This window comes from Myotis nattereri, assembly GCF_964212035.1.
Source record: "Myotis nattereri genome assembly, chromosome: X".
Lineage (NCBI taxonomy): Eukaryota > Metazoa > Chordata > Mammalia > Chiroptera > Vespertilionidae > Myotis > Myotis nattereri.
The window spans coordinates 98,584,882-98,597,554 of NC_138078.1; the positions used below are offsets into that span (position 1 = coordinate 98,584,882).

At 39.2% G+C, this 12,673-nt stretch overlaps 1 protein-coding gene across 1 annotated transcript in view; it reads left to right on the forward strand.

Moving 5' to 3' along the window:
* Window positions 1-12,673, forward strand: part of ATG4A (autophagy related 4A cysteine peptidase) — a 63,216-nt gene that overhangs the window by 27,067 nt on the left and 23,476 nt on the right. The window contains exons 2-6 of the mRNA XM_081115356.1: window positions 3,804-3,914; window positions 6,568-6,639; window positions 9,111-9,209; window positions 12,146-12,247; window positions 12,421-12,493. Of these exons, the coding sequence (XP_080971482.1) occupies window positions 3,804-3,914; window positions 6,568-6,639; window positions 9,111-9,209; window positions 12,146-12,247; window positions 12,421-12,493 (457 nt within the window). The remainder of the gene's footprint in view (window positions 1-3,803; window positions 3,915-6,567; window positions 6,640-9,110; window positions 9,210-12,145; window positions 12,248-12,420; window positions 12,494-12,673) is intronic.

Below are 12,673 nucleotides of genomic sequence, written 5' to 3' on the forward strand. Positions count from 1 at the left end.
TTCACTTTAACCTGATTTCTCCTGCCTGTGAAGGGTAGAGAGTAGGGTGGGAAGGTACATAGTGTGATTTTATGCCACCTCAGTCCACCACCTCCTGGGGATGGTCTGACCTGGGTGATCATTTTTAGCCTGGTATTTCTTGGACATGGCCCAGGGGCTAAGGCCAGTGACAGAAAGGCTAAGATAGCACTGGCTCTCTGGCAGATTCAGCAGTGATGAGTTTACACTGGTGAACAAAATGGTTTTCTCATTTCTAACTTCTTCAGGTTTGAAATTCTGCCAAGACTATACCCTTTATAATTAAAACATCTTGAGGAGAAAGGCTGCTTAAATCCCTGAAAAATTGGATTTCTGTAATATGTTTCAAGAAAGGTAGTATCCCTGGGTAGGTGTGTTTCTAAAGTTGTAATTTCAGTTTATACCTTCAACTTGTACAAATTATTTAAAAATGTAACTTCAACATCCAACTAAGTGTTTTGAGCAGGTGAACCTGTTTTCATGACCAGATATGACTCATTTATTTTTGGAACATTTATTTCTATGAAAGCAGTATGCTCCTGCCTTAGAAAACAAAGCCAAACAAAACAAAACAAAACAATTTGTTCTTTCAAGTGAGTTAAGCATATCTGACAATGCCATTTTTACAGGAACCCATTCACATGAGGCTTTTAGGGACTGCTTTGGGAGAGACCCTGCAGCTACTTGTAGCTGCACAGAAGGACCCCCACCTTCTCTGAGCTCCTCTTTCTTAGGGGATGGGGAGACTCCAAGAATTGAGAGGAGAAGGTATGTGCTGGGTGTCTTAGCATTGAAGTTGATGTATTGTTCTCATAGAAATAACCATACACTATAAAATATACTATCAATTTGATTTTTCTGGTTATAGTTTAAAATAGGTTTTTTGGGGGCTGGCTTGGAAACCTATTTACTGTCTGCAATATTATTTCCCTCAGAAAATTTACTTAAAGAGAACTTTTAAAATTCTTTATTGTTTAAATTATTACATGTAGTATTACATATGTCTCCTTTTCCCCCCACTGACCTCTCCCCGGCCACTCCACCCCCCAGGACATGCCTTCATCCCCCTAGTGTCTGAGTCCATTGGTTATGCTTATATGCATGCATACAAGTCCTTTGGTTGATCTCTTACCGCCCCCCAGCCCCCGCTGCCTTCCCTCTGAGGTTTGACAGTCTGTTCGACGTGTCTCTGTCTATGGATCTATTTTTGTTCATCAGTTTATGTTGTTCATTCTATTCCACAAATAAGTGAGATCATGTGATATTTATCTTTCTCTGACTGGCTTATTTCGCTTAGCATAATGTTCTCCATGTCCATTTATGCTGTTGTGAATGGTAAGAGTTCTTTTTTTTATAGCAGCATAGTATTCCATTGTGTAGATGTACAGCCATTTTTTAATCCACTCAGCTGCTGATGGGCACTTAGGCTGTTTCCAGATCTTAGCTATTGTAAATTGTGCTGCTATGAACATAGGGGTGCATTTGTCCTTTCTGATTGGTGTTTCTGGTTTCTTGTGATATATTCCTAGAAGTAAGATTACTGGGTCAAATGGGAATTTCATTTTTAATTTTTTGAGGAAACTCCATACTGTTTTCCACAGTGGCTGCACCAGTCTGCATTCCCACCAGCAGTGCACAAGGGTTCCTTTTTCTCCACAACCTCACCAGCACTTGTTGTTTGTTGATGATAGCCATTCTGACAGTTGTGAGAAGGTACCTCATTGTCATTTTGATTTGCATCTCTCAGATAATTAGTGACTTTGAGCATGTTTTCATATGTCTCTGGGCCTTCTGTATGTCCACTTTCATAAAGTGTCTAAGTCCTTTGCCATTTTTTATTGGATTATTTATCTTCCTTTTGTTAAAATGTATGAGTTCCCTATAAATTTTGGAGATTAGGCACTTATCGGATATAACATTGGCAAATATGTTCTCCCATGCATTGGGCTTTCTTGTTTTGTTGATAATTTTCTTTTGCTGTGCAGAAGCTTTTTATTTTGATGAAGTTGCATTTGTTTATTTTCTCCTTAGTTTCCATTGCTGTAGGAGCTGTATTGGTAAAGATATTGCTACGACATGTGTCTGCTATTTTGGTGCCTACGGCTTCTTCTAAGATTTTTATGGTTTCCCATCTTATGTTTAAGTCCTTTATCCATTTTGTTTCTCTTTCTGTGAGTTCATTATCTATATATAATAGCCCAGCGACCTGAATGGCGGAATGACCAGAATGACCAGAACGACCATTGGCTGTGACATATACTGTGGCAGCCAACCAGCCTGATCTGGGCCCCGATTGGCCACCCTCCCGGCTGGCCTGGCCCCTGATCAGCCCCCAACATCCCAATCGGGGGCAGGGCCAGCTGGCCAACTGCTGGTGGCCCCTCTCCCCTGCCAGCTCAGCCCGATGGACCCCCATCAGGGCGGGCCAGCCAGGCCAAACCCATGCGTGAATTTGTGCACCAGGCCTGTAGTTGGTGTATAAAAAGGCCATAGATTTCTGAGTGTTAATTTTGTATCCTACTACATTGTTGAATTCACTTATTAAATCTAGTAGTTTTTTGATGGAGTCTTTAGGGTTTTCTGTGTCCAAAATCATGTCATCTGCGAATAATGACAGTTTTACTTCTTTCCCAATTTGTATGCTTTTTATTTCTTCTTCTTGTCTGATTGCTATGGCTGGCACTTCCAATACTATGTTGAACAGGAGTGGTGAGAGTGCGCATCCCTGTCTTGTTCCTGTACCTAGGGGAAATGGTTTTAGTTTTTGCCCATTGGGTATGATGCTGGCTGTAGGTTTGTCATATAAGGCTTTTATTATGTTGAGGTATGATCCCTCTATTCCCACTTTGCTGAGAGTTTTTTAAAGAGAACTTTTGAGATAAAACCCCTTTATAGTTCAGTCTTGACTCTTTTGGCAGACACCAATGGTACAAAAGTGAATTTTAACCCCTCCTACATTACATGGTCATAAATTCTGAGATTCTGGCCTATGATCTTACAAGGTTTAATTATATTTTATTCTGTTACTTTATTTTGAGAGAGAACCATAGTCATTTGTGAATTCCAAGAACAAGTTATACAGAATAGGGCAAAAGTAGGTTTGCAGTTGTTCATATTATTTTGTAAAATAATACAAAAATTAATAAATAACAATGCAAGAATAAATTCTATGTTTTGCATACTCACAACTGTAAACTTATTTTTGCCTCACCCTGTATTTATCATCAGCTATGAGATCCTACTTTGCAGAAGTCATATGTGAATAAAATAACAAATCAAAGTACCATTAAAACATTCAGTCTTCCAGCTAAAATATTACATTTTCACAGTTGTATAAACTTTCAGACTTGTCATAGCCCCTTCCAAGTCATTGGCCACTAGAAACCGTACAATATTCCCTGTGATGTGGGTAGGAGTTAGGTATTAAGGTATTATTGTATTATCCTGATAAACTAATTTTAGGAGAAGCTAGATAAGTGACTGTTTACTAAGAAGACCCCATGAAAGAAAAGGTTTTGAGTTAACTGTAGCCAAATAATTATTAAGATGGGGTGCCAAATAGAGCCTTAAAGGGGAAGGTCAAAAAAGGTGGTCAAGAGGAAATCCCTTAACTAAAATATTTTGTGGCCTGTGAGTGTTTCTTTTCCTCAAAGAAAAGGATTTGCTTCTATTACTTTGGAGCCCAACTCATGACCTTTCACCTAGGATAAAGGTAATAATCATTAGACCACAGAAGCAAGCCCCCTTTGTTAAATTTTGCCTGAGTTTCTTCCCTTTAATTTCAGTTTTATCCAAGTATGAGAACCAAATTACTATTTTTGCTGACTACCTAGAAGAATTTCCAGATACAGATGACCTGGTATGGATCTTGGGGAAACAGCATCTCCTTAAAACAGGTAAGGTTTGGTAGCATTTGTCTGTGAGAACCCAAATAAAGTGGGTGCTTGAGGTCAAGGTCCTATACAGTTTTCCTCCTTGGGTTGGCAGAACATGACCTTGATAACTGTTAATCCTACTCTCTAGCTGATTTACCTGGCAGCCATAGAAGTTTAAGCCTCAGGCCCTTCCCTTGCAGAGGCCCCTTCCAAGACCTTAAGAGGCCCTTGCAGCATGTTTATATGGTCGTAAGTGTTTGTACAATTTGAAAAGGTCATATATTCGTATTCTTTCCCCTAAAGGAGAATCCCTGAATTCTATAAGACTCGGGTTTCAAAAAGCATGGACCCACTCCTGGTATCAGTAACCAGTATCAAGTCTTTGATGACTGGGCTACATACTTTTCATTCCTCACATGTCCTTTTCTGTCTAGGTTAAAGCACTGGGGACTTCTAAACAGCCCATGGCTGTCAGAAATAATATCAGATACTGAGAAGTCTTGTAGTTTGAGATATTTTGCTGATTATAGCTCTGTTTTACTTTATTCTGATTGTGTATAGAACATACAGCTAGATAGATGGAAAGGAAGCTTGAATTTGTCTTTTTGTTGTTGTTGTTAACCCTCAGCCAAGGATATTTTTTCTATTGCTTTTGAGGGAGGGAGGGAGGGAGGGAGGGAGGGAGAGAGAGAGAGAGAGAGAGAGAGAGAGAGAGAGAGAGAGAGAGAGAGAGAGAGAGAGAGAGAGACATTGATATAAGGGAGACACATTGATTGGACACTTTGATTGGTTGCCTCCTGCACAGGAACCAACTGTGGCCAGGGATTGAACCTATAACCCAGGTATGTGCCCTTGACTTGGAATCACACCCAAAACCCTCCAGTGCACAGGCCAATCCTCTAACCACTGAGATACACTGGCTAGGGCTGAATTTGTCTTTCTTACTCTTACATTCTCATAGATTAGGAAAGATCTTTAAACCTAAAACTGCTAATGGCCCTGTACACAGAAAATTCCTGAGCTTGGAGTGAGGCAGCTCTGATTTTGTATCTGTCTGAGGAGAGGCCCCAGCATGGAGGGAATAACAGGAAGAAGCTCATCAAAAAGCAGGAAAGGAAGTTAGGCATTTTGTAGCTCCTCCTGAGTCTGGCTTCATAATTTTGATAGGACAAGACTGAACAGTGGAAAACAGCCAGGGCTAGCCATTAGGAGAATTTTTCTATTCAGACTCTTCTACTACCTTAGATAAGTCATTTTCTCTTTTGGAGCTTAACTCCCTTCACTAGCACATAAAATGAGGGGACTGGAGCTCATCTCTTCTAGTTCTGCATTCCTTGACAACAGAAATCACTAGGTTGTCAAATATACCCATATTCAAATGTTAAATTGCAAAATGACTTTCAAAGTGAAATTGTTAAAATGTCCATACAACTTCCCCAGACTTCCTAGCATATAGGGAAGGTGAGAGGTATAGAAAATATCAGAGGAAGGAAGGAGTGACTGGTCTTTACATTTTGAGAGGAGGCATATATAATAGCAGCTAACATTTATGCAGGCTTACTACATACTTTAGCATCTAAGCACTTTCATGTATTATCTTGTGGAATGCTCACAACTCTATGAAGTAGGTGCTCTCCCCATCTTATAGATGATGAGAATGAATCTCAGTGACAGGGCTACACAGTTGGTAAGTAGAATAGTCAGGGTTCAAACCCAGGGAGAGTTTGACTCCAGGAATCTTACTCTTAACCATTATACATCTGCTTCCCAAAATGTGCCAGACACTGTGGACATGAAGGGGAAGGAAAATCCAGACAGTAATTTTCTGATTAGTTAAAAGGAAAGGCAAGGGAGAAAATAGAAACTATAGACTGATACTGAATTTCCTTTTTTTTTTTCCTCGTAAAATGCAATGGCTATAAGTACTATACTATACAGAATACAAACATGAGGATATGTTGTTGAAAAAGGGGAGAGAGAAGACTAAGAAAGATAGAACCACATCTAAATATTGATGGGAACATGGAAGCCGTATTTGTGGCCATCGAAATAAATTTGTCATAAAATACAAAAAAGCATACTTTCAAAATAGACACAAAAACATTTATGATGTTATACATCTATTTAGATTACAAATACCAGTTGCACTAGGTGGTATTAATACATTGCTTACATAATTAATTTGCTTAACAGAGCACTTTCATTTTAGTTAAACATGCCCACATGTGTACACCCCACCACACACACACACCCATACCCAGTTTTAGATAACAGAAAGTGAGTACTGATGACAGATTCAGTCAAATGTCACCAATTAGGCAGGGCTGATTGCCTTGTTAGTTGGTTACCTAGGATCCTTGCTTTTCCTATTCTTTGTCTTATGGCCATGACCCCAGTGTTAGTACCTGCCAAGACCATGGAGCTCAGTGGAAAAGAGACAGGAGCCACCCAGCAGCATTTTACTAGCCAGTGGCTCTTGTCAAAACATAGGTAGGGGGAAATGTTGAAATTATTTGGTTAAAATGAGATTGGGTTTCTTATGAATTTCCCTAGCCCCATAATAATGAAATTATGTGGTTATTTGAAAATTAGTTTGCCGCTGGATTGGAAATCAAAAGCAGATATCTTTAGATGGGATATGGTGATTTAATTTGAATTTCACATTTAATTACAGAAAAATCTAAGCTGTTGTCTGATATAAGTGCTCGTCTATGGTTTACATACAGAAGGAAATTTTCACCAATTGGTAGGTATATGATTTGTTATACTGTGCTTTCTTCCTTGTATATAGCTTGCCTGAAGTTTTCAGCGAGTTCACAGAAATCTCCAAATTAGAAGCTCACTATGATTAAGAATTTGATTTAGGGGAGTATTTAAGTCTTACACTTCATGCAAAAATTTTATTGCCAAGGAACCTCATCATGTATGGCTCCATACTGTTAATGTGTAATACCAAGATACTTTTGAGCCCACCTCCAAGTGTTCAGGCTCTGGATTGTATTATTTATTTTACTTCTGAGAGTAAGGAAAAAGTCAGACTTTTCATTTGGGCAGTATTTATTAAATTATAATCTACTGCTTTGTGTAGATTATAATTTAATCAAGTAGCTACTTGATTATTAAAGACAATTGTACCTGAAGAAAAGAAAGTAATTCTTTTGATTGTTTTCCCCTATGAAATGAGAACACCTTACCACTGGGAGATGAAGATAGATTTCCTTGGACCTAATTCTAGGTTTAGAGTACCAGCTACTGTTTAGGGAAAAAAAAAAAAAAAAAAAAAAAAAAAAAGGCAATTCAATAAGCTAAGTGAACAGGCTCCCTCTAGAGAAAATTTCTAAAATGTTTGCAAGTAGGGTGACCTATTTCTGGTATCATGGCCTTGTGGGAAAAGATTACCAAACCCAATGGTGGAAGCTATTCTCCTAACAGGAAACCTGTCTGACCAATTTTGATACAGGACTGGACCTATTAATTGGCTTCAGATCAAGTTTTCTGATAAAGTGCCAAAAATGAAGTCCACACAGACATTTTTTTCCCTCTGCAGGAAGTACCTGAGTAGTAAAACAAACAAAATAACTATTTTCAGTACCCAGTGATTCTAAACTGTTAACTGTCTCCAGTGAAGAGGTCTTTGCAAAGCTTGAAGACATTTGCAATTCAACTCTGACAATGTTTTGGCATTCGATGCTCTCTTCTTTATGTGAGCTTCACTGAATCTTTTCCATACTAATCTGGCCGGTAATCCCAATATGAGCAAGAGCCCAGGGCTCCTCTTCCAGCTCTCAAGTTGGCTCAACCCTTCTCTTGTTACTGTAGCAACTCTCCTTCAATCCCCACAACAAAAGGAAAGGGGCAGCCACCTTGGCTCACTTGTCTTATAAGGTTAATGGCCCCCTTTAACGTTACTTTTGTGAGATCATGCTCATAGTATACTTGTTCACTTCCATATTGGGATATGAAAGCAATAAAAGCAGAATGTCTCCTCTGCCATCCAAGTTATCTGATTTCATTGGTACCATGAAAAAGGATAGTGAGCTCATCCTGACCACATTTGTGGGATTTTTGTTACATCAAGTGTTCTTAAAATGGAACTCTTTGTCTTATTTCATTTATTAGCTGGTTTTGTGCCTTTTAAAGATATAGTACATTTCTAATTTATTAATAGTATTCTTTTAATATATATATTATATAATGTATTATATATAATATATTTATTGTCAAAACATAGATGGGGGAAATGTTGAAATTATTTGGTTAAAATGAGATTGGGTTTCTTATGAATTTCAGAGAGAGGAAGGGAGAGGGAAAGAGAGATAGAAGCTGCCTCCTGCACGCCCTACACTAGCGGGTGGAGCCTGCAACCTGGGCATGTGCCCTGATCAGGAATTGAACCATGACCTCCTGGTCATAGGTAGATGTTCAACCACTGAACAACACTGGCTGGGCTATTAATAGTATTCTTAATTATGACCTTACTCATAACACCAAATATTTCCATTATCCTGAGTGGGTTGTAGAACACTTTCCCAGATACTCTCTCACTTGATTCTTATAATCCCCACTGATAGTAGCCAGGGTATATGCTATTATCCCCAGTCTACAGATGAGATTTAGATTTAGGTATTTAGAGACTGGTCTTCTGATGCCCAATTTAAGATTCTTTCCTCTATTTCACATTGCCCTTCTTGCTGTTCAGATCTTTATAATGTACATTTAGAACAGTCAAAAGTCTTCCAGGTATCTTTGACCATTTTGATGATTGCCTTTCGTAGCATTTATTTCTTAAGTAAGGTAAGATGGGTTTCTCTGAAAGGTGAGCTGTGCAAAGCCAGGTTTGGTCAAACAGATAATTATATGGCATAGACTAAGTGTTGGTAGTCATACATTGCACTGGTCTACCAAAATTGCATGCATACCTAGAAGTCTCCAAGCAGAAAACATAAGGGACAGGTTCTGTTCATTTGTTTATTTATTTATTTTTTTTGGCCATAGAACCCATTTTGGTTAACTCAGCATTAACTTTGCAAGTTCCACCCTGTAACAAACCCTGTTTGATATCTGGCTATATCTCTTACCTCTTTTCAGTGTGTGTGTGTGTGTGTGTGTGTGTGTGTGTGTGTGTATCTTGTATGATTCCCAGACATGACATGCTGATTGTTTGGGGAAAGGGCAATTTCAGGAACTCATATTTATTGCCATCCATTTTGCCAACAGGAGGAACGGGCCCTTCATCAGATGCTGGCTGGGGATGTATGCTACGCTGTGGACAGATGATGCTGGCTCAAGCCCTTATCTGCAGACACTTGGGAAGGGGTGAGTTAAATTTGTTCTCCAAACTCCCTTAGAGACCTCTTCAGTAGGGCTTACTGCTGGTGGTTTCATATTTGTGGTGAACTTGAGGAGTACTCACTAACTGAGCTACAGGTCCTAAAAGTGCTCCATGTAAGCTCAAGTGGTGTGGTTGACAAGTTGACAAAGTCTCCCATGAGAAGGAAAGAGGTGACATTTCCTTGTGAATCACCAAGCCAGAGGGACAAAATTGAACCTTGAGGCAGGTGTGTCATTTAGTTTCCATCTTCGTCATTGTGTGACTGAGTCCTTAAATGGGTCACATAACAAAGGGAGCAGAAGGAAGGGTGTGGTGGTAGGTCTGTTTCTTGACCTCATTTAAAATATCTGCCTGGCAAAGGATGTAAATGACATAAAGGAAATGCCTAATGAGGGAGCTGGTGCTATTTTGGTTTTGGTTCGCTGAAGATGTCCATTTGATGATTAAGGGATCCTTAAATTACCTTCCTCAAAAAACTACTTTATTAAAATCATTTCAGTAATCATTGTTGGAACTCTTGAGTCTTCCTTTCTTTTTAAAAAAATCTATCTTTATTGATTTCAGAGAGGAAGGGAGAGGGAGAGAGAGATAGAAATATCAATGATGAGAGAGAATCATTGATCGGCTACCTCCTTCACGCCCCCACACTGGGGATTGAGCCCGCAACCCAGGCAAATGCCGTGACCAGGAATCAAACCATGATCTCCTGGTTCATAGGCCAATGCTCAACCACTGAGCCACGCTGGCTGGCAATTCTTGCTTTCTTAAGATGTGTGCTTCCCTGTGAGCATCTGTAGGGTGACCCTGACTGGATGCCAGTTTTGGCAATTGAGTGAAAGTTCAGTTCAACTTGAGGATGAAGGAGTGAAAGGATACCTTAACTGAGATTTTCTGTTGAAATCATTGAGATTCAAAGAATGGAAACATTATTATTCCTTTTCTCCATTGTGCAACCTCACACACCCTGCTGCCATTATCACAAATGATTGTGGAAGGACCTGGGGAGATTTGAGGGCCTGATTCCTTCTTTTTGGGGTTTGTGATATCTTGTGCCTGCTTTCTGTTTATCAGATGAAGAAACTGAGGTTCAGGAAGTAAGGTGACTTTCCCAGGGTCAAACAGCTAGAAAACATAGATTTGGGAATATAATGTAGGACTTCTGACTCCTTGTTCAGAGATGTCTCTATGGTACACTTCTTGGAGAAGATTCATTCTTACTATTTAACTTTTTCTCACTTATAATATGTTTTTATTGATTTCAGAGAGAGGAAGGGAGAGGGAGAGAGAGATAGAAACATCACTGATGAGAGAGAATCATGGATCAGCTGCCTCCTGCACGCCCCACTCTGGGGATTGAGCCCACAACCTAGGCATATGCCCTGACCAGGAATTGAACTGTGACTTCCTGGTTCATAGGTTGATGCTCAACCACTGAGCTTACTGGCTGGATGACTTTTTTTCATTTATAAATGAGAATATGTTTTTTTCTGGGGGCTGGGGAATAAGAGATCAACCAAAGAACATGTATGCATATAAGCATAACCAATGGACATAGACAATGTGGGGGGTGAAGGTCAGGACTGAGGGGTAGGTGCAGGCTGAGAGAGGACAATGGGGGGAACAAGGGACATATGTAATACTTTCAACAATAAAGAATTTTAAAAAAGATGTTTCTTCTGCAAGTGAATTTTGTGAAAAGCAAACGGAAAAAAATCCCAGTAAGCAGTCTCAATTATTTTAATGTAAAAGCAAATAGCAGGAAGGATTTGGGAATAGATCTTATAGCAAAGATGAATTAGAAGATGTAATTTTGTGAAGAAGTGTTCTGTTGTGTTTCCTATTTAGTTATTGAGGTGGATTCACTTATCACCGTCATCAGAAACTATTTAGTGATACTTACTAGTAGCAGCCAGCTAATCAGGATTTCCTCAGACTTGGACAATTTGTTAGCTGATGAAAAACAGTTGGATACAGATAACCCTCTGAAGTCTGTGCTGAATATGAAGTTTAAAACTTTGGTTTCAGAAATACTCAAAGCAAAGAGAATGGAAGACTCTGGAGATAATGGCCTTTGGCTTCAAGTAAAATTAAACTATGAATTCAAACCCTTTCTAAAACCTCAGGAGATAAATTTATGCCTTGGAAGCAAAGCAAGCCTCAGAATTCTGTCCCATTAGACAGAGTTCCTGCAGTGGAGGGATGGGAGCAGTGCATCCTGTCCACAGCAGTGATTATGGCAAGTTTTTGCAGTTGTCGTCAGTAGCATTGGAGGGTTGTGCCTAAGTCATGGATGGGATCCCTACAGATGTAATTATTTTGGTTTTGGTCATAAGGAAACCTTGAATACTGATAGAAAAGGTATTTGATTTTGCAAAGCTCAGTGTGGACTTTTTAAATGTGTAAAATTGGCAGCATGCAATTTTTTAAGGCTTCCTTAACTCTGAATTGTGTATATTCCCCTGTGAAATGTTGTGTGTCAGAATAGTACTACCCCCATGAGACTCTTTTGGTAATACTGCCAAAATATAAGGACAAAGCCGTTGCTGTCTGTGTGGTGATGAGACACTGGATATGTTGCTGGGTTTTGTGTGACCCCTGGTCATTGAGTAGCTGACCAGAAAGGCCTTTATGAGACTGTTTTCATATAATATTTACTCACTTCTAGCCCTGGGGCTAAGTCAATTCCTTGGTCAACTTCTTGTTATGCTTTTACTTTACACCTATCAAGTCTTTGAAAGTAATCAGTTTCCAGATGCCTTTGTCATCAAAATTAAAGATATTTAGGAATGTTCTAAGTTGGTCATTCCTGCCATTAAGATAAAACTTCTTTGTAGTCCTTCTAACCTCATGGTTATAATAAGAGTTCAGAGAAGTAATAAGAAATTATAAAAATAACTTAACTCCTTTTTTTCCCTAAAAGACTGGAACTGGGAGAAACAAAAAGAACAACCCAAAGAATACCAGCGGATCCTACAGTGCTTCTTAGATAGAAAAGACTGTTGCTACTCTATCCATCAAATGGGTAAGGTCACATCAGTGGTTTAAAAACAATGCCTGTACCTGCTCTTCTTGTCCTCTACCTTGTATGTGGCTCCACTAAGTTGTCCACCTGTTTATTTATGCAGAAAGTTGGGATTTTGTGGCATGCTGGAAGACCTTTTGCTAACATGTTTATTTTTTTCCACATAAAAACAGCGCAAATGGGTGTAGGAGAAGGAAAGTCAATTGGCGAATGGTTTGGACCAAATACAGTTGCACAGGTGTTAAAGTAAGTAAGAGTCTGGCATTCACTTTATTATACTATCTCTTATGCCTTCCTCCCCCGCCAATTCAATGTGCCATCAACCTAACTATTCTTGCCATTCCACTAAGAAAGCCATTCCACTAAACCAGCAAACATCTGTACCATTTTTCTCAGACAGTTTTTTGAAATGTGTAACTGGGCATA